The sequence below is a fragment of the Bombus terrestris genome, chromosome 7, assembly GCF_910591885.1.
Source record: "Bombus terrestris chromosome 7, iyBomTerr1.2, whole genome shotgun sequence".
NCBI classification, from domain to species: domain Eukaryota; kingdom Metazoa; phylum Arthropoda; class Insecta; order Hymenoptera; family Apidae; genus Bombus; species Bombus terrestris.
The window spans coordinates 24,483,412-24,506,726 of NC_063275.1; the positions used below are offsets into that span (position 1 = coordinate 24,483,412).

Here is a 23,315-nt window from a genome sequence, read left to right on the forward strand (position 1 = left end):
TGGCACCAATCAAAATAATCGATGCTCATGGACGCATGCGTCTGGCTGCCGTTATTTATCAACCAAGCGTCCCAATAAGATTTACGACGATATTAACATGGAAAAAGTACAGGTCTCGAGATCCGACTGGGACCGTGTGCATTCGTTACCGAAGCTGAAAAGTTCAGGGCTCTCGTTAAAATCGATCTCGAGATCGCATCGATTCCAGGAGATAATAACGAGTTTAGAACTTGCAGACCTTCGACAAATATATTGAAACTTTCAAATGAATTTCTAGCGTACAGGGGTGTAGACAGATGTAGAATTTCTACGAAGAAACTGTGCAATTGATTTTTTGGTAAATTAAAAATAGCTAAAGGAATATCAAATAAAGAAGGATACGTAATTGTCAGAATTTATTTCTTTTAAGATTTTCAACTTGAAACGTATTATACCTTACCGTGGTACATAGTTGAACCATATCGTTCAAATCCATTTAAAAACTATGGAAATCTAAATATGTCGAAATTATTGTTATAAACTACGGATAGTTTATAAACGAAAAACTTTTACTTCTACGATTATCGAGACACGACCTTCTTCTCGTTTATGGAGATGCATAATTTGTAACCCTTTATCCGGTAATGAGGTATCCCGTTTGCGACCTGAAAACAAATTTACGGGCATGGATACCTCTTTGTTTCCATGTCTATAAAATATCCAGTAGAAACCACGAACTTGGTACTTCTTCGTACTAAAAGATGCAAGAGAATAACAAGGAACAAGAAGAGAAAAGACAAATTGCACGAAGAATTCTGGATATTGTATGTTTATTATCGTCGAGGTAGAACGAAAGATAGGACGAAACGACGATCGAAGGAAAAGTTTTGAGGAGAACAAATATTAAATAGCGGGAAACGTGAATGAGAGGAGACGCGGAGGATTTTGAATGCCGCTGCTCCATCGTCGTCGAAATACAATAAAAGATCGAACGATAGAAAGCGCGACGTAAAGAAGCAACGAATACGAGGAAAAATTTGTGGAAGTTGGGAAAAATCGGAAAGTTCGAAGAAAGAGACACGCGTGAAACTTTTGCGCATCGCTTCTTTATTGCCATCGAAACAGAATAAAAGGTTACTGACACTAAAGAATACAACGAAAACGACAACGACAGAGATGAATATATTAAAAATATGAAAAAAATATGAATGAAAAGACTCATGGAGGATTTAAAGTGTCGCTTCTTTATTATCACCGAAGTACAATAATCCCTCGGGATTAGAGCCATTCGTTTGCATCTGGATGACAGGTAGTCTTACATTAAAATATAGCGCAGAAAAGACGCGTGGCCGAGTCCAAGAATTCGCCTGGTTTCTCATCTCCGTTGCCTTTCCTCGAAAAGCGTCGCGACGACCTAATCGTATCCCTATCAGCCGAAGAGAGATGGCAGTATTGTCACGTCACGCACCATTCATACAACGAACAGACAACGACGATAACGTTTTTCATTGTTCGCTTACTCGAAGTAACATCGATAAATTCACCTTGGCAACAGCTAATCGGTAGACATCGAGCGGGTGTATCGTCGAAAACCGGAAGTCGATACCTTCGAAACGATTATGCACCTTTAGGTTCGAAATTATTTCCCCTTTCGACGACAAACTATCGTACTTTTGGCTTTTCGGGATCAGTCGTGTTACGCGCTACGCTTTCGCGCGAACATTTCGTGGACGTTGCGGAAGCCGGCATTCGAAGGCACAACGCGATTGATGCCAAAAAACCAGAAGGATAACGTCCATCAACCATCGTGAAAGCTTAAAATCTAAAGAAAATGTTATTTTTCTCGTCTTATTTCATGTTTCCCCTTATTTAATTATTGTTTCGTTACTTTCTTTCATTATCGTTCTCACTCTTCGAGATGTTGTTACAAGGTCCTTAGGAGATCTAGAAATACGAGCTTCGTTACGACTTCGTCTTCTCTCGACTTCGGATAGAACGTCGAAGAGGAGAAGGAGAAAAAAAAAACGAAAGAAACCGCGATATAACGTTAATTTAAAGAGAAGGAACGGTGAAATGAACGTGGAAGAATAAATAGAAAAATTGGTAACGTTTATAAGCACGACAAGTTACAACGAATTATCGAAAAGTAATAAGAGCATGCGCTTGCAGAATCGATATACATTTGATGGTTACACTGTTGTATTTCTGGATTAAAGACTTACATCGAGTTTAGCTTAAATTACAAAAATACACAAAGGCACTTGATAAGAATCCCCTTTTTTTACCTCTCTCGCTCTTTTATTTCGCGAAGGTTCTTGTTCAAGTCACGATTCCATAGAACTCCGTCTTTCTGGTTTGTCTTCTCTTGTTTTAATTAATTTAACAACAGCAGCAACGACGACGCAAACCGATGGCAAACGATAATGTATACCTTGGCTGGTTTCGCAATTGATAAATCGAATGGTCGATGACGACGTGTCGTTAATTCGCCATCTTCGTTTGAGCGAACAAAGGAACGATTCTTACTTAAAGTTACAAGATGTTCGTTTCTTTTGAATCTTACGTCCTGTTACTTTTATATTCTTTCACTCTTCTGGCTTTTGGTTCGATTTTAACAGTGCTGTAAGAAGATAGTCTTGCGATCTGTGAGTCGAAAAACGTATCTCTACGAAAGAATTTTTTAACAAAGAAATTACTTCGACGCCTCTATTAAATCACAATTTTTGTCGATTTTAACGTCCCTCTTAGCGTAATTATATTTAACAGTTCGTTTCACGTTATACGTAGTTGTATATTATTTGTATTTGATTTATCTTTCGTATTGTTTTGATTCAACGAGCCGCAAAAATTTGCATCCTATTGCTACCTATTGTGCGATAAAATTCACAATTTAATATTGTCCTCGATTTTCAGTAGTTCCAGCCATTGTAGTAAAATAATTTCATTTTGATTGCGCAATTCGAATTGTTTTAAATTGGCCAGAAATTTGTCAGAGCGATGTTGCGTTTAATTTGCAATTATTAAATCACTGTTAGAATTTATTTTTCATTTTTGATTATTCAGCTTTGATAACAGAGTTTCTCAACTTCCTCTATTAAAATCGAAATTTATTCATCCGTTTGAAATTTAATTATGTATTATTCTCTTCAAACCGTTCCCCTTCTTTCGTCGGCTTAACGGCCGATCTTCCATAAACTTGCTAACACTTTCTGCTTTAAGTCTGAACCAAAATCTTATCGCCTTATCGAACTACTTCGAAACGCTAATTCTTCTGACATATAATCTCTGTACATACTTTATAATACCAAAACTTGCAACAAGATTCTTTTTCAATTCGATATCCCATTTGCAAACACCGTTTTATAGCACTTTGGAAAATATAATACCGTTCTCTATGATTTTTATCCTCCTTCCAATTTTATACGTTTGCGTGCGCTTTTCTTTCGAATGGATGCCTTTATTTCAGCTAGCATAAGCTATTAATCGTAATGGTTCTTATTCCTTTCTTTTTTTTTTTTTTTTTTTTTTGCTTCTTTATCCTACAGCCCAGTAACTTGGCCCCTGAGACGGATATACCGCACGAACTATACTTGTTACAACACTGCTTCGTTTTAAATATATGCACAGGATACATTGGGAAAACGGTTCAAGAATATACAAATCTACAGTTTATAAAGAATTCTACGAACAAGAATTCCGATAAAAGTTAACATAGCTGATAAATCCAACGTAAAGACAAAACTAATAGATCGAAATATGAAATTAAAATGACATTCTTGTCTGAAGAACGTCAGAATGAAGGATGAAAGAATGAAGAATTATAGAGAAATACATAAAAATATTTCGTCACTTTATTACAACCGGCGTTTTGTAAAAAAAAATATCGTACATGAAATAAAAGATAATAATAAGTAATCGTACATAAATAGCAGCAACGTATATCAAAGACGAACAACAGTTTGTTATTACAACTCTGAAACACTTCGTTTACAAAATGACACATACAATCAATTGAATATTCTTGAACCATTTTTCCCCAACACCCTGTATATACATAAACACGAGTATATCATATATATATTTATATATAATTCGGTTATACATAGGCATAGAGATCGCAGAAAATAGACAGTGGGCCGTGTAGACGTGTAAATACGTATGTGTGTGCGTGTATGTGTGTATGTATACGTGTACCTACGTATGATCTTCTCTATTTTTCGTATTTGCTTTCAAAATGTCTCAAAAATGAATATTCTATATGGTACCCGTCCTTTTAAGGAAAACACGCAATATAGCAACACGTCGATCATTTAACGATACATCTACATAAAACTAACGTGGACTTATATTCATCGTACATTAGGAATATATTTATAAATATATACATATATATTTATATATGCATATAAGTATGTATGTATATTTATAATAATATAACACACGTATCTCGCTGCTGTTCGTCATTCTTCTATTTTTCTCTTTCGTTCACTCTTTTGTTCCCTATCTTTCTTTTTTTCTGTGTTAGGTAGATACACAGAATTGTTTATCGTTAAACTTATCGTATATACAACTCGGATTAAAAAGATTAAATTGGTCTTATTGTACAGTAATGACGTAACAGTATTGGCCGCTAATTCATGCCATGGTCCGATTTTTTAAATTCCTTCGTACCCGTCCTGAAGTCGATTTGAACTACTTTGTTTTCCCTTTTTTATCGTTTCTTCTTCATCAGGAGTGTTCGCCGAGTTTCACCAAGATTCGTCCTTTCGATTAACCCTTTGGGTCTGTCGAGTTCTTTCCTTCGACTAGGTTCTTCTTCGTTTTAATTCTCTGTCTCTCAGCTCTCTGCTGATAGTCTCTTCGATGATAGAATCGTTTATAGAAGTAATGTTTTGATATACCGAGAGAACGCTCGAGAATCAAACACGAAGGATACAAATTCTCATTTTTCAATTATTAATGCAAATTATAATTTTCATTGCATCATAAATTATTCTGATCGTATAGGGAGCGAGATTTATAAACGCTAGAGTTACCAACGATTAAAGCATAAAACTCGCAACAATGGAACTGAAGTGAAATTATGTATATGAAGAAATACATAATGCAAGCGATACGGTAAACAGGAAATTATTCAAATTTCCAAAAATGCACAAAATACGTCATAAATTAATTGCAAAAGACATACACTCTTATGAAATATTGTTATAAAATTATTGCGAAAAATTATGAATTAAAATCATTTTGACCACTGCGGTAGTTCTAGCGTTAAATATCTAAAGATTCGATATATATTTTATAAAAGAACTAAACGATCAAAGGATTAATCAAGCCCTCTGTACGTGTGTGTGTGTGTGTGTGTGTGTGTGTGTGTGTGTGTGTGTGTGCACGCGCACGCGCGCGTAATATATTTTTCCTCTGAGTCATTTACAATTTATTTTTCATGTATAGACTACGAACCAACACAGACGATGATAATGACTTAACAAACTTATTATTATCGAAATTACGGTAGGTATCGAGCGGATCCTCGACGGAAGTTCTTAAGAGCTAACATTAATTAAAATTAATCGTTCGAAAAAGAAACAGTGGTCACGTTCGTTTTAATTAATTGGCACTTTGATCGCACCCCAATCATTCCAGATTTTACTCTGGCTGTTGGAATGACCAATTTCGTCCCACGATTGTTTCTCTTTGACATCTTTCAGATTAATAAAATGACACGTTTAAAGATCATTTTATCGTGGTTCCTGATCTTTATAATTTATCATGTCGCCGTTAATTCTAGAACACAAACACATGTGACTTTTGCCATTGAGAGATCTTTCATCTGTTACAAATAAAATATCTAATCTTGAATTATTAAGTAAATAAGATATCGAAGTGCTGATGAAAAATAAAATATAATATTATGCTATCGAAATAAAAATCTGAAGAGAATTGTACATTTTACAGACGTTTATGTTACTCGGATATCTGTAACAACGTTTGTATTCTAGGATTAGTGCTTATTGTAATATGTAATTCTATCATACGTGGAATTATATTTCGCTGTTATATTATTATATTCGTTAACTCCTTTGCAACTCGAGTAGCATTTCTTAACAAGTTTTATCCTACCCAGCTCACATTCGATAAACTATTTTTCTTCTATTTAATTTGACTGTTTCTCGAAAAGACGTTTAAAAAAAGTAAAAGATGGAGAAACCGAAGGTGGAAAATTCGATGGATTCCGTGCCTCGAATATCCAAGATTCCAAAAATCAGAAGCCAAATCAGCTCGAGTGCTCAGAAACCAAATTGGCCATTCCAAGCGAAACCACGCTCGAACGAAATACAATCTCACCCGATTACTAGTCTCACGAATTCCAGTCAGAATTCCGTAGCACCGTTCAAGGTTTCTAGTTTGTTCTGCTTAACCGAGCAAAAGTAAAATCTCTAACGTGTATATGACTAAGCAGGTAGGCAGCACTGGTCTCGGTTATTCTATGGTCCCTCATAGAATTTTCAAACGTACGAGGACGATGACTCGTTATAAGAAGATATTACAGAGACAATTTTATTTGCAGTTAGGTTAATTAATTCAATATGAAGGACAATATAAAGTCGCGATGGAGCAACAACAGTAACTGATATCACTTAAAATATCGTTATTTATTTGGTGATTATTCTACATTAAACTAATTAGATGTGTATAAGCTGAATATTATAAAAAAATTTACAGATTATTTCCAATAATTTATTTGCTTCGAATGTAAAATAAACAGTCTCGTTAGTTTCGGAACAAACAACGTACAATTTACCGATCGATGGGCGAAGATATTTTACAGATGATGATGTTATTCGTTTTATAATTATTCCGCGTTAATTAAACAGGTTAAGATATGTATAACTTGCATACCACAAAAAGGCTCACGGATCATAGTAGTTTGCCGTTTATCGAAATTGCAAATCTCAAATATAAAGTAAGCAGTTTTTAAAACAAACCACGTACAAATGACTGATCGACGGATGAATCTTACAGATACTCTTATTCGATAATCTCTGCGTTAAACCGAGTAGCAAAAAGATTCACAGATTATAATAATTTATATTCTTTTATAAAAATTACCATAACGTGATAAACCTATAGAAACGCTTTACAGAAACTACGCTGTATATGATAATTACTCTGCATCGAACCAAATACTACGATTAAACGATTAAAAAATTATGACAGTTCGTGCCTTTTTATCTACCAATTTCAAACACAGAGTAAATAACTTCGTTACTCTTAAAACGATCAGCTAATCGACAGACGAAGATCCCTCTATGTCATGCTGACTTGAACATCTCTCAGAGACTTCACTATTGCTCGGCCGAACAGTATGATCTTCTGGAAGTATCGTATCATGCAGGGGTCGCGTAATCGCGCCGAACAGCACCGCCCTTACAATCTACCGTCAGGTACGGCCGGGGAAAGAAAATTCACCCGCTCGCCTATTAGAGCACGTGAAGATTCTCGCAATTCTTGAACTTGCTGTCCTCTTTACCAAACAGCCAGGTTAGCATCTGTCTGGCCTTCATGCTGGCTCGTACCACGCCTCTAGACTTATACCAGTGACCGCTGCCCTCGCTAGCCCCGTTTCCGGTACGGTTCTCCGCGTTCCCCTGCACGTTCTTCAGTCGTATCTGATTCAGAATCCCGACCAGCAGGTGGTCCACGTTGTGGTTGATCCCGACCGAGACCTCGATGAACTTCACCCGATAGGTGCACGCCATGCACTTGCCATCTGCAATGGCAGCACGCGCCGGATTAGAGAAGGGAAGCGTATATTTAAACATCGAGTTGCCAAGGGCGCGTGTAGGACGGTGGAAAATAACACGGTTGGTCGGTATACGGTGTTATCCTGGGTAAGAATATGAAAAGGGGGATCAGAAGAACTTTTCTTTTGATTATCAGGAGCGCAGTATCTTCTGCTTGATTTGTTCGGCATGCAGGAAAAGAAAAAGTAGACGTAGGATAGAAAATTTCACTTGGTATTTACGTTGCTTTTATTTGGTCTTTTTCGTTATGTTACTTTTTTTCGTTTAACTTTTGGGAGTCCCAATTGTTTCAATTATTAAGAGTGCAGTACATTCTGGTTGATCTATTCCGGAAGCAGGAAGAGGAAAACGTTGATACAGGGTTGAAATTTTTACTTGGTACTCGGATTGATTCTTTCAGCCTGGAGTTTTGGAATTTTTAATTCTTTTAATTATCAGGGGTGAAACATCTTTTGGGCGATTTGCTCGATGCGGAGAAAGAGAAGAGGGTCGATACAAAACTCAGATTTCTAGTTGGTATTTATTATAGATTAATTTTATTTCTTCCTTTGCGTTGGATTTTTAAGATTTTGAACGTGCTATTTGCGAAAGAGAAAATGTAATATTTATCGAACTATCGTTTTATTCTGCGTCTTTATATATTACGTACTACGTACGAGATATATGATATCTTCTATTTATACGTCTCACTTGGTTTGTCGAGAATGCTGGACGAAAAAGGGTTGTATAAGATTGAGATTTGAAATTGGAGTTTAAAGTAATTTCATTCTCTCTTGAATCAGATTTTTCGGATATTGGATATGTCAATTTATGAGAAAGGAAATTTAATCGTGTTTAAACATAGTGAAAAAGCACGGATTAATTGTATATTAGCGTCAAATATTAAACGTCAAAGAAATGCGTGAATGTTTTTGTAGCTTCGTAATTGATTTTTCATTTACTCCGATAATAAAATATGTATATCCATCGTGTAAACAAATCGGGAATCACAGCATTTAATAATCGCGCCTATCGTACTGCGATAAATACAATTCATAGTTCGATCATACGCAGTTCACTACCACTTGCGATTTTCTCACGCGCTTTGCGCCTTTCGATACGCAAAATATTTTTGAAATATCTCCGCTAAAAGACCGTTTTCTCGATAAAACTGTACCAAATATTGTTTTTAAATTGTTTTAAATATTATACCAACGATCGATACCTTTATACGCGGGTATATACCAACCTTGTGAAGAAACCACTCTAGATCGGACCAGATCCACTTTATTCCCAACTAGTATGGCCGACTTTCCTCGGAGGAAATCCTGGTCGTGGAGACGTTCTAGGTACTCTTCTGCTCTCTGAAAGGACGCTTTATCGATCACAGAATACATGATGACAAAGGCATCCGGGTGTATATTCTCCAATTCCGTCTGTACGAAACAAAAATACGAACGTACTACTTAGAAGAATAATACTAATACATCACGTATTTAAATTAGATTATTCAAAATAGATCAACGTACAAGTGGACTATATCAATTACGCTCTGGTGGAAGATTCATGCGACGATTGATATAATTTTCATCATACTGTACAGTATTATATTCTCCTACGCCAGACACCGATCTTGAGAAACTCGAAAGTCTCGTTAATTTAATATCACCGATACCGAGATTCGTTAATCTACTAAGCAAGTGGTCCGTTCGTCAGAAACTACTATAATCGCGGAATTGTTGTATGATTTTATTTTTCAATGTGCCACACATTCGCCCGTACGTGCTTATCTACTACATGACGCTATCGAGTCTACGAGAAATAAGCAAACAGACCCGCGTTTCTCTGCTAACCATGTTCTCGTAGATGCATAGTAGCAACTCCGCTAATAAATAATTTTCCCACTCCATCGTTCTCAACCATTCACAAAGATCCTTTCTCTTCCATTTAACACACTCTTCAAGCATACAAATCGGCATCATTCCAGGACATCGTAAACCTTGTAAAGCATCGCCTGAAAGAAGTCAAAACGAGGAGCCGATCGAATAACGCAGCTCTCTCAAAGGATGGACGCTAAGCGTCTTTCGTAAAGCGCCCTCCGGCTAACACGCGGAACTCGAAAGCGGTTGCTCACCTTCGGATTCGCGACGTTCAGGAATCTCAGCTCGCTCTCCTCGCCGTTCAGCATGACGAAAACGGATTGCTCGCTGGGTACGTCTGAAACAAAGAGCGAAAAAAGAAGATGAACGACGTGGCGCTACACAAAGCAGCTCAAAGAGCGTCGCTAAAAGAGGAGGAGGGGGACGAAGGAAAAAAGAGGTATTATCGAGGAAGAGGGATGGAAAGATGGGAAGAGGAGGAGCTACGGATCCCTTTGATTTGCTGCCTCATTTATTTTTCCTTGGACCATCCCCTTTATTCGTCCGCGGCAAGGACGAGATATCGAGGAAAGGGGAGAAATGAGAAGGAAATCGCGTGGCGGAAAGGAAAATAATCGAATGGAACCGCTGTAAATAAACGAACGGAGACGCGCTAGCTAAGCGCGATCCCGCCACTCTAAATGCGTCCACGCGTCCGCTCGTCGACCACCATCGCCAAACGTCCGCCGCTTCCGGGAATTGCATCGATGCCGTGGTCCGATGATTTCAGCTGGTCGAGCGATTGTTGGTTTTGTGGTGAGATTTCAATAGTTTGGTAGCGGGAGTTAAATGTTTGTCAATCTTTCGCGGAGAAAGAAAACAACGAAGACAAGAAATAGAAAAATATCGGGGAAAAGAAATCGCAACGGGCTACGGCAGTTAAAGCGATAGGTCGGAGGAATGAATTTTTTATATCTGAACCTTCGTCTTCCTGAAGATCTTTCGACTTCCACCGAGAACTATTTTCGAGATGGTTTATTTATTTCTTCCTTATTGCGAACAGGATAAATTTCCAATCGTGCGGAAAAAAAGATAGAAATCCCTATCGAGCAATGAAAAAATACGCGATACATAATGTTACGTGTTACAAAGTTTTACACTGATTGAAATAAATATTTTCATTTTTTGAAACGAGGAACGTCGCTCGCGAAATGTTTACACACAGAATTTGTACGTTTCGACAGAGACGTATCGATTGGTCATAGAAACTGATGAATGTTTGGTCTATGTTCGATAATTCAAGATTCAACTCAGATTCACTTAACGTTGAAACGGTAACAAAGGAGGTACTAAAGCGAAATAAAGAAAAATCAACTTTAGCGCACACGATGACCTTCCCTTATGATAAAATGAGTAAAATTGCACGATCCCCTATAATACATCCCTCCATATCTATTTTAATTAACTTTCACTTAGATTCGAGCCGATGTAGCTCAAAAATAAATTGATCAAAATACCGAAATAATTCTTGCAGAAAAAAATTACGCTTTGCAAACCGATTCTCTTCCAGCAACCGCAACACGGAAATTTCATAATAGGAAATTTCACCTCGAGTCGTCTGTTCGCGAATACGTACAGCTCCCAAGCAATTCTTTGATAAAGCCTCTTGCTTCGTTCCGCGCCGTTTTACAAAAACCTCTTTCCGCCAGACCTCAATTTCCATAATTAAGATAATGGCAAAAGCTTTTCAAGAGAAACACCGTACAAGTGGAAGAAGAAGTTCCACGCCGTAAACCGATAACAGACGTTCGGTGTATGTATACAAAGGGACGAAGAAGGACGGTGACGAAGGAGGCAAACAGAAACGAAGAAAAAGAAAAGCGCGAGAAAGAAGAGGAGGTCAGACGATGAACAGACGCGGAGGCTGTATGATGTACGTTTATAGCAGCGGACCGGTGCAAAATTAACCGACGCTATTTCTGCCCGCCTGTTCCTGTACTTTTCTTTTTTACACCTTCCTGGAAACCGACGTGCCCGTTTCGCTTTCCTCGCGCGTTTCCTCGCGTCCCGCGATTTTCCATCGCTTTCCGTGCTTTTTAGCAATGGACTGAAATACGTCGCAAGTAGTTTCGAACATTGGCCGACTGGATTCGTACTGTATTTCGAAAAAAAGAAGCATCGTTCTCAAGTAAATTCCAACTTAAACGCGATAGATTCAAAGTCTATAAATACTTTGAGAAACGAAGGAAGTAACCCTAAGTAGAATCGAGCCCTTTTGAAATAATATAACAATATTCAATAAATAGCAATTTTTAACTCTGTGCTAACGATCGATTATAGCCATCTTGCTTTTCCGACTCTCGTAACTCGATTGGTATAATTGTAAGAGCATCGACATTCTAATATCAAAGTACTTGTAAGTAGACTTTCGAAACTTTCACGCACTCGTTCTAAGGCTGGAAAACAACTCGCGAAGATCGAACGCTTCGCAAGTACGACGAATTAACGATTATATGTTATGGCTAGACTGCGAATTTTTTATACAATTTCGTACTTTTATCAACGTAACTGAAGAAAAGGAATCTACGTAAAAGTTTATCCCTGCCATTAAATATAACACTTTTTAAATCTTTGAATATTACATACGATCTGAACAGATATCGTAGCTCTAAATTTGACGTTAGAAGCATAAAAATCTCCAGTTTAGTTGCGAGTAGCATTTCAACCTTACAAAGTAAACCTCGGGTATTGCATTTGATTCGAATTTATAAAAATGTATCGAACTTAATCCCATCGCTAGTGCTCTTCTCCTTCCATCTTTTGTTTTACTACGAGCAGACGCAGTCTTCCCAACACGGTTTGTGTCGTCGCGTCTTGACCTCGATCCCGATTTCAAAATTATCGTGTAAAACTCGACATCGGCCCCAATTTTTGCTTTCTGTCGGTTACTTTATTTTATGTCCGTTTGATTCCACGTTCTACGGGTGTATGAGGATATAATACGCAAAGTTTACTGGCTCGAGAAACTGTTGGATAATAGACGTTCCGGTGCAACGTAACGTGTATTTTTTGAAAGATGCGTGTAATCCTTATTCCACTTCGAGACTCGTTTGATATTCTTATTTACGCGTGATTGGCGAAGGAGAATTTTGTGAGATAAGAGAAGGGAGACCCGTGATTATGTTCTGCTAACAATTAAAGTTTTAAGAAGTTTGCGAGTTTGTTGGTTTACGAGTTCCACCGATTGTATTTAATTAAAAACTTTGCTGCAGGATGTGGGACGCATAAGAAAATTTTTGTACGAGTAGTTGTTTTGTTTAGAGAAACGATTATTACTAAAAATATCTGCTGCAGGATTAACTTAGCAAATTTTTAATTTTTACCGCTGGAATAAAAATAGTAAGAAATTAAAAAATCTTCGTAAACAAATTTTTTAATTTATGTTGCGAAGATACGTGAACTTTTTGTTTACAGCATCCGAGGTACAATATGTTCTATTTATAAGCCAGGCGTTACTTTTTGTTCCAATAAGCGTGATTAAAAAAATTTCATTAAGCTTTCCATGGTAGAATATTTTCTTTTTAACATGACACATCTCCTCGTCCCTTGTATCCTCAAAGTTTCATGAATCCCATTATTTTCCTTTAAAAGCGGAGATAAAACATCGATGATGTACATAACAGTGTTAAGCTGATTATGAAAAATATCTCGGGGAAAATTGAAAACGAGAAAATATTTAATGCCGAAGGCAACGTTCCTCGTATATCGAGCCTCTCGTCCCATTTTTTTGAGGGGGCTGAAATGCAATAGGGAAGGAAGTTCTGGCGACTAAGTCGCGACGAAGTAGAGTACACCTTAAAGTTTCTTGACAACACAAAACTTTTGTAATGTAGTTATGCGTAGCGTGCCCAATGGAAGTGGTCAAAAATATTTGGTAAATTCGACATCAAGCGTCATAAAGTTTCTCGAAAAATATTAAAACGTTTTCTCTCATGGGAAAATCCAATCTTGTACCCTTCATATGAAAACACTGTAGAGATCCTTTAGACTTTTAGAAGTACCTCCTTTATAGAGATATTATAGAAATTGTTTTCTGCGCAGAAATTGTTTCCGCAAAAGTTGTTCTCTTCCTTCTTGGGCCATTTCTCCTTGATTTTTGATCAAGAGGAAACAACGGGAAATTATGGAAATTTTTGAAAGCAAAGCGCGTTTTGTATATTTCTCGACCTGTAATTAAATATTGTAGTTTCATCTAGAAACACTGCTAATGGAACGCAATCTGGCTAGCGTCGTTTCGAGTATCCTGCACTGCGAATATTAAAGAGATTAGAGCGGTGGAAGAGCGCGCGTCAAATTTGCATTTAGAAAGACAGGGTTGTACCAGAAATTTCACCGCCAAAATTATGCAATTACGTGGTCGCAAAAGTGACGATAAGGCGCGAAATAAAAGTAAGTCGTCACACTAATCGCCGTTATTTTCGGCATCAAGAAGTAAAAATGTTTTCGACGTAATTGAACGATATACAGCCAACAAATATCTAAAAATTATAAATCTGTCAATCCTGAAAAAGTATATCTCTTAATCTCCGTGTTGTAGAATTTGAAAGCAATAATTTATACGGCACAAAAGAATAATAATAATTATTATTATTATTTTGTTTAAAACGACAAGTCCGTTTCCACTTTATCCGTAATGATATTTAAGACGATTTTAAATTTCGAAACGTATTGATTTGTTCGCTTATCGGATCTTTGCAAATCTAAATTGCAAATTTAAATCGTGTTATCTATAAGCAATTGAATAAAAAAATGTATGTCGTATACAAGAACGAAAGAATTGTCAACCATATATATTATTAATCTATCGAAATATTCTACGCATAGTCATCTCATTTAAAAAAGTTTGACAATTGAAATTATGGATTTCTACTCTCTGTAACGTTTTTGGCGAACATTTCGATCGATTGTTCACTGACGTTTTCAATTCAATCCATAAGTCATGAAAGAAACTAAATTAACAACCTGGCGTTATATTGCCAATCTATTACAGTATCAAGCATAACATATGCAAATTATAGACTCGAGCTGTTCGTAAGTTTTCGGTGAATTTTCACGTTCATTTAAAATCTAATATAAATTACTAATTTTTGATCAATATAAAGATATTCGTCAATCAAGCACCTATTAGATACAAACATTTCAACTATACATATCTCTATATCGATGAAAGAAAGAAATCAAACTCTGCATTGTGATAAATCTTCACCCAAAATAACGCTGTTTACGTAACTCATAAATTAATGTAAAGAGTCTAACAACGTACATTGATTCGTCATAGCTATATCCACGCTTTGTTCTCGATATACCGCGCATATTGCATAACACTAGACCAGGACACAATATGACGGGATCCAGTTACCGTAACCGTATGTAAATCGAATTCAAACTTGTGCAACGCGCAACGACAATAAGATGACAATATTCCGGGAACGATGTTATATCCCGAATGTATGTTAGACAAGGAGAAATTGTATTCGTGGTCGACCCAAGTTTGTCGTGTGAGCAAACAAGAAGTTTGTCCTATTATATTGAAAATTAGAAAGGCACAATACGTAAGGGTGTTTCTCGCGTGTGAAACGTGGGCGGTGAACTTAGAACAGGAAGAAGGTTATGAGGAATATGACGTCAAAAGCTAGAGCAATCTGTTCGGGTTCTATATTTGCGAGTGATATGCTTGGTGGAAATCAAATTGAAGAAACAAATGTAGGTGGGAAACGTGCGTGTAATTTTATTTCTTGAATTAGACTCGACTTTTTAAGTGTATTACGTTTCGCCGTTTCTGCGAAGAAGCTTCGAACATCGCCACGAAAGATGGTAAAAATGTTTGATCGGTGGTTGTGATTCTTCGAAGGATAATACACGTAGCGCGATAAACGAAGATTCATAGCTGTCGAATCACAAAATGCAGAATGTAAACCCTCCGTTCACAATTTTACCATATCACGTCAAACTAGATACTCGAATTACTTGTCGTTTATGAAATTTATCCTAAAACTGTTGTTTTATCGTCGGACTTGTTACTGTAATACCGCAGAATACATCGACCAATAATTTGTAACGTTTCGTTAATAATATAAGTATCGGTGAATCACTATGAATTATCACTATCGATTATTATTACTGTAGAAATTGCGCAAGGGATTTCTGCCGATTGTGAAAATTACCACAAACGAGAAACGAATTAACTTTTAATCGCATATTTATCGTTTGAAAGGAAGGTTTATCGTTTACAGGAACGAGCAAATTAGAAGTTATTTTATAAGACGCGGGTACAATGGCCAGAGGAGGAAATCCTCGTAAACGTAAACATTGCGAGGGAGAAATTCCAAAAACAGTGGAGTCGTCGCGAAGAACGAGAACGTTCAGTCGCTAAGTGGATCGCGAAGGTTAATGACACCGTGGTCTTATTAAAAGCGTCGTATTTAAAGCGTCGTATTAACGATTCCGTCGAGAACCTCGCCAGAGATTCGTGCATGATTTCATGCTGTTTATTCTGTCGTGTATACGTGTCTGTGTGCGTGTGTATAATTTGTATACATTAGCGAACGAGTGGTGGTGTGCCGAAAACTAAACCGAAGACGTTTGTATGAAAAGGGTGATTGTATAGAAGCGATGCAAATCATGATTCACTTTTCGTATTTTTCTTATAAGCAATTTTTTATCATATATCTATCGTATTTGTATGGAATCGCGTCTACGGAAAAGGATTTATAAATAAATCTAGAAACATATATTTTTCTACTTAATAACTCTCGCTTGAAAAAGGTTTGTAATTAAGAAATAGGTCGGGGTTTATTCATTCGAACATTTTTCCTTTTTTCTTTCGCAGCTGCAAAAGCTTGGTCCAATTTATTTCGATTTATCTGAAACGTAGACTCTGTAATTACGCGATTAATATACGTATTTATGTACATAATAATTTATTATTAATTTCACTGTATCAATTACACCAGTTAATGTTAATAACGATGGTTAAGACGGGATAATCTACCGAAACGTTTCACCGGCGTTCTCGCAAATTGCTACAGAGACAAAATAAACCGCTAAACTATATTAAAGAAGAAATTTTAATAGAACGTTTGTAACCATCGTTTACATTTCTCTATTGCGTAATCTAATTGTATTTTATAATACAGGAAATCGCATTCGGTCGATAAGACGCTTATCGCTTACCGATTTAATTTCAAATGAAGTTATTATAAAGTTCACTGCGCGATGTACAATTTCCACCGTACAATCTATTAAAACGTGATATCGAATTAAATATTCCCATTATTTGTTCCATTTATCGTGAAACTTTGTTCATTAAAATATACTTTGAGAAGCGAGCTACTGTTACCTACGCATCGTAAGTTCGAACGACGAAGCCTACGCTTTACGATCGCGATCAAATTTATCGAGTTAAGAATTTTGACGACATATTTTCGAATTAAGGCACTAATTTATTGATATCATGAACACTCTACCGAGCAAAATTAGAATTTATTACTCGAAACTTTAATACCAGTTTAAAAACTGGTTTTAGTCGTCCCTGAACAGCTTCAGCCGTACCATAATGCGAGAATTTCGAAGGGAAATTCAAAAGATGGAGCTTAGCATCGAGCCCAAACTGATCCAGACCGAAGCCAAGATCCCTTGTTAAAGTCCCGCAAAGTTTATTGTGTTTCCAAATGATAAAATTCGAAACCAGTTACGCCGTATCTCTTTCGTATAAGATTAGCGATCGATCAAGGGCCTCAAAAAGAATCTCGTTAATTTTCACCAAAAGCGAACTCTCGGCAAATGTCAAAGCTCATTAATACGGTCAGTTAGTAATTATCAGAGATATTAGTAAGGTCAGTTCCAATTTCAAAGAGTTAAAGTCATTGAAATTCAGCGACGATGATATTACGAATCTTTTGCTTTGACGGTGATAAAACTATTCTCCTTTGCTCGGTTTCCGGGGAATTTAAAAATTCTCAAACACAACGAAGCGTATTTTGAAGCTACAAGGCGAGTAGGAATATCCACGTTTTAAATTGAATAACTGTAAATTCAACGAAACTAATTTGATAACTTTTGTAAGAATTTATCAACACCGTTTGATCCGACTGAATTTAACGATTTAACGATTCGTTGCTGATTTTGAAACAGATCGGATCTAACGTGAGGTTATTACAAATATTAGAATACTACAAAATATTAGATATAACTATACAATATCTTTTTCTCCGTACAAGATCATCTAATCACTATTTCACCTTAGATATGTAAGGAGAGCGAAACAGAAAGAGAAACCTCGGTTTGTCAAATTTTTCCGAATCTCGAAACCCGCTTTCGCTACATCGAATCCTGATCGTCTATAAAGTGACAAGATAAATTTCTCGCGAGTTCTCGACGTTTCTCCTATTCGCAAGAGGACTACGTTCCAATTACAATATCTGTACCGACTGAAACTCGCGTTCCACGCTTCCGTCGTCGCGTTACCAGAAAACTTGTTGCAGACCTGTGGAACTTGCCGCGCGAATTTATCTTGGTCGCGTTTAAACGGCGAGTTTCCCGTGAAAACGCGATCGATCTTGGCATTCTCGTCGCAAGTAATTACAGAGGCGTCTTCGGTGACGAATTCGTCGAACGTTTCAACTTCTGGTCCAAGTCGGGACGAGCTGCAAATTTACTCGAAACCTAGCGGAACTTTGTTAAGTAAACGAGAAACTTCGGTTTCTAACGTATCCACGTTCCGGTCATAAAGGCTAGCGCCTTGGAACATGCAAAATGAAAGCGTCTTCGGATACGGTAATTGCACGAGTTTAGAAAAAACTGCGCACACTCGATGAGCAAGTTGTCTACGGAGTTGGATCGGGCTCTTAATTGCATTCAGTTCGACTTAATTAAAACAGAAGGTTTGAAATTGCGTCTGCAGAGCGTGGTGCGAGCAATAATTTTGAAATCGAAGGAAATTAAACGAAATAAGGCGTGGATTTGATTTAAAAAGAAATTGGGAAGAACAACCTTTAACGTGAAAGTGAGACTTGTAGATAAAACTGAATCAACGCTGACAGACATTTGCCCGCAAACACGTGTCGCGGCCAATCAGCATCTGTCCTTCGAGGGAAATCCGCAGAAAGACAGATGCTGATTGACTGCGACACGTGTTTGCGGATAATTGCCTGTCAGTGTAGGCTTAGCTTAAGTATATATCATTTTTTCGTGTCAAGTGTCGTAAAAGTTCCGTATATGATCGATAGATATTAACGAGAAATCGTACATATACGGTATTTAAAAATTATATTTCGACACATAGATCCAGTTCGTTAGTATACAAATTGTACCCACATACGAAGAAAAATCCTTAAATCTTTGAATATTTTAATAATTTTAACCCTATCTTACACATGCAATATCTCGTATAACACGATAATAATAAGAAGAAATATAATGATAAGAAGAAAAAGATTCAAGCAAAAAGAAACTCAGAAATAACAAATCTCGTATATCTCTAACTAATTTCAACGATAACTTTCAGAAAATCAAATCGTCAGGCTGAAGAATGTTTCATCGGGAAGAGTAAAACCACGAATTTCTTTCCTCTCTGATAACCTTTCATAGCTACTTCTCGAAGATATATCAACCTTTCGCCCAACTTTGCAGAGTACCAATTAAAAAGAGCATTTTTCAACTTCCCTCGACTTTGCAGCTTCGTTTCGCTGATAAACTCGGGCAAACCCCATAATCAAACGCAAACAGAGCCTTGTATGCTCGAGGAAGAAGCTTTAAAAAATTACGAAACAAGATTCTATTAAACGATGAGATTCAATTACGAAAGCAACCAATGGATCATCGAGCTCCGATCGATTCTGTATCCGGCGAGGTTGATAAAAACATAACCAGACGCGCGTTAAATCGATCCTGCCTCGTTAGAGGATAGCCAACGGGGTCATCGTGCTATTACCCGTCTAGTATGCTCATGCACTTCGTCGTAATCCGTGAACACGCACGATTTGTTGTGTCAGCTGTGGGATTAAAGCGGAACCACATACCGTGATATCGCTATCGGAGACTATGTTGGTTTATAATTTTGTTCAGAAACGATTGACAATCGATCGAGATACGTTAGCCGCTAATTATTCCCGCGTGTTTCGATATTCGACATTCGGCATCGTTTGCATTAAACGGATTTATTTCGTGAATGCATTTGGCGTGGGTACAGTCTAACGTTGAAATCGTTGTTTAATTACCAGAAAAGCGGATGGGTTGGTGAGTGGGAGATTTGTTAGGGGAATATTACTAATTAGCAAATGCTTCTAGAAAATACATGGGAATTACGTATTAATAGAAATGGCAACGTTTATGGAAATTTCAGGAAATGAAGGTGGGAAATTAATTAGAGGAATGTCGCTAATTCGTAGAAAAATATTTCTTGGAAATCATAATAGAAATCGGGACGTTTATAGAAATTTAAGAACAATTCGAAATATAAATATCGTTCAGGTTGATATTTCGTCGATTAAAAGAAATACGTATATGGGCGAATCGAATGGACAAAAAGATTAATTAAGAGAATATTTGTAATTAGAAAATGTTTAAGAGAAAAGAGAAATTAGTTAGAGTCGAAAGAATATCGGTAATTAAGATATTTCGGTGATTGAAAAACAATTCGTATAAATCGATATCGTTCAAACGATACTCGAACATTTCGAATATCGAATTAGAATATCCAAATAAAATTTCGAAAATTAATAACGATCCTGCTAGAGAATGTAAAATCTCAAATGAGAATATTCTTGTTGCTCTGTTCGAGATTGAAGTTTCGATAAAATCTTGTCGTAAAATCGGTTTCATCTGCAAGTTATTGGAAATTATACGCGAACCTTAAACCGTACGTCTCCGTTTTAAGTACGTGCTTCCAGCGATATTATGCAGGATGTGTAACGAAAAATGGATAGCAGGATTCGTAAAGGAGGCAGCCAAGATCGTTACCATCTTTCGAATCTAGGACGTTCGCGCAACAAAGATTTATTCTTGACGTCGGTTTTTGTTACTTGGCAAAGAAACGACCGTCTGTTTTCAATGTGTATCCTTTAGCGATCCTTTCCAAACCAAACGTCTTCGAAGTTTCTTGTTGCACCGTTTCGCGGTTAAGCACTGCCTGAATTAAATCGCTGCCAGTGAAAGAAATACTGCATATTGAGCGTAATGTAATACTTCTACCAAATGGTAATGTTTAAACACGAAAAGATAATTCTGTCAGAAGGCTCTGTTGTAAACACAAAATTGCCAATTTTCTCCGTTTTACATGCATCGTTATTTCGCAGAAAACGTAATAATTTGTTACTGTAAATCGTAACTAAGATTAGGAAAAAATGTTATGTAGTCGAGTACGTGATCGAACTTTGAATAGTATAACAATAATCTAACGATACAACGTTATCGATTAGTACGTATGACGAAACAAACAGTATATAATAAATTGATAAATTGCACAAATAATATAAATTAACGTAGCTGTCTAGTCTAAAAATTCAAACATCGTTTAATTAGAATATAAATTACATAATATAAAAAATTCCATATTTATAATAACGTAACAGGCACAACCATGTAATGCTTTTGTATATTCTACGTGTCAATCTTAATATACTTGTGTATCTTACTAAACCTACCAGACAAAACCACAAACTCATATCATAATTAATCTTCTTTAACGGTGTACCGCAATTCATATCTACGAGAGAATGACGAAGAGATACTTTGCGAGCATCATTGTTGGCTGAGCATAGCGATACGCTTGCAAGAAGTAGCCGTTATGGAAACGATACTTGCTGGCACAAATCCGTGGTTTGTAAGTCGACTAAAGCCTTGCGTTAGTCGATTGGATTTAAACCATAATCCAGCGGCATCGATTCCATATGAAAAGCTCTCCAGTATCTGTATTTTAATTAAACAGATCGAGCTCGTTATAGTGAAGCTACAAACGAAATCAAAAGTGATTTATGACGAAAGAAAAAGGAAAAGATGCGTCTTGAGAATATCGAGAGATCTCGAAGACCGATGTTTTAACAATTATTATTATTATTATAAAATATTATTACAGAAAAGATCGAAATACCTTTTTCATTTCCGATAAAACCATCAGCGTAAATTCTTCGAAATAAAGAAATCAAAACAGCGGCAATTTCCAGCTTCGATCGAATCTCCGTTTTGTTCAGTGCCTAAATCTACAGATGGAAAATCTGCAGATTATACCTTGTGTTGAAACGCGAGCTATTAAAAATTATTAGTAATTCAATTCCATGAAATCGTATGAAACGAAGGTTATCGAAAAGATATTGTAAGAAGAACCTTGACAAAAAGTATCAGAGAACTAAACTCTTTGATCTCCTGTTTGTAAACTATATTCCAATATAGTTAATTCTCTGAAATTAAATATTCATAGAACATAGACTATAAGAAAAATGTCTAATCTTGTAGCCTTCGAAATTTAAAAATTATAATGTTTCCCTTTCACAAATTTAAACCCATCTTCCTTTCATACTTTTGCTTAACTCTGTAAATACACGTTTTCGTTCGCGATACCTAGAAAGGGAAGAACCAACGTAATCCCGTCTATGTAAAAATTTGTTATTGAAACGCGAGAAACCACAATGAAATCATCTCGAAAAAAAGAAAGTTAAAAATGAAAGATAAATTAAAAACCAAAAACGAAGAATCGAGATTTTCGACGGAGGAAGAACGAAACTTCCTCCGTAGCGAAGAGAAATAAAATCTGCGACCAGAACAATTTTAACAAGACGCGGAAAGACGCGAGCTTTTTAATCCAAATCCTTTCGGAAAGTCCAAAGAAACCGTTTGTCACTATAAATAGCCAGCGAATGAACGTGATGGAAGAACGACTCGCAGGCAATTTCCCGATAACGTCATGGCCGAGTGAAATAGATGCTCGAGACCGACGTTAGTTGTATAGCGTAATCGTGGCGAAGAGCTGTATCTGTTACAGCAGGTGAAAAGCAAACAGGGTGTCACGACGATATTTCACGTCGCCTGGACGGACTGGCCGGCCTCCTCGACCCAGAAAGCTCTGCAAGTTCCTCTGTTGTTCGAAGCGTCTCGAAACAAACATTTTCAGTGTCGTTACACCCCATAAAGGCAACTTCACTTTCGTTGTGATCATTGGTCACGCAAACGGAAAATTAGAAATACCCGAAAAGGATGATTGGTCATGAGTGAAGAGAATAGTTGGAATTTCCAGGATCGTTGGTGTCGCTTCAGCTTGGCGGTGATCGATTAAGATATAGAGCGTGAAGTAGGATCCGAAGATGGAAATGACGGTATGACGAGGAAAATTGGGATTTTACTTTGATATCCGAAGAGGAAGAATATCGAAAAAACGATCCAGAACTTATGTTTCTGAACATAAAGTATTAGAACGTAAATAGAGATACTCTTCACGCTGCAAATATTATAACGAGCAACGTACACGATAATAATCTATACCATGTTTGATATCGTTCTTTATCTATGGAAGTATAGAAAATAAACTTGAAAAATACACGAAGCTGGTAAAATTAATGTCACCATATAGGTTACCGTAAATATAGATCATTCTTTGCATATTTTTCTCCTAACAATTTCCTGGCCTATTGGCCTACCCTTA

At 36.8% G+C, this 23,315-nt stretch overlaps 1 protein-coding gene across 4 annotated transcripts in view; it reads right to left on the reverse strand.

Moving 5' to 3' along the window:
* Nucleotides 1-1,202: 1,202 nt before the first annotated feature.
* Nucleotides 1,203-23,315, reverse strand: part of LOC100645082 (GTP-binding protein RAD) — a 78,553-nt gene continuing 56,440 nt past the window's right edge. For all 4 annotated transcript variants that reach the window (XM_020863767.2, XM_012310733.3, XM_048406991.1 and 1 more), the window contains exons 5-7: nt 9,898-9,980; nt 9,013-9,199; nt 1,203-7,750 (exon numbers count right to left, since the gene is read on the reverse strand). In XM_020863767.2, the coding sequence (XP_020719426.1) occupies nt 7,461-7,750; nt 9,013-9,199; nt 9,898-9,980 (560 nt within the window). In that variant the 3' untranslated portion in view covers nt 1,203-7,460. The remainder of the gene's footprint in view (nt 7,751-9,012; nt 9,200-9,897; nt 9,981-23,315) is intronic.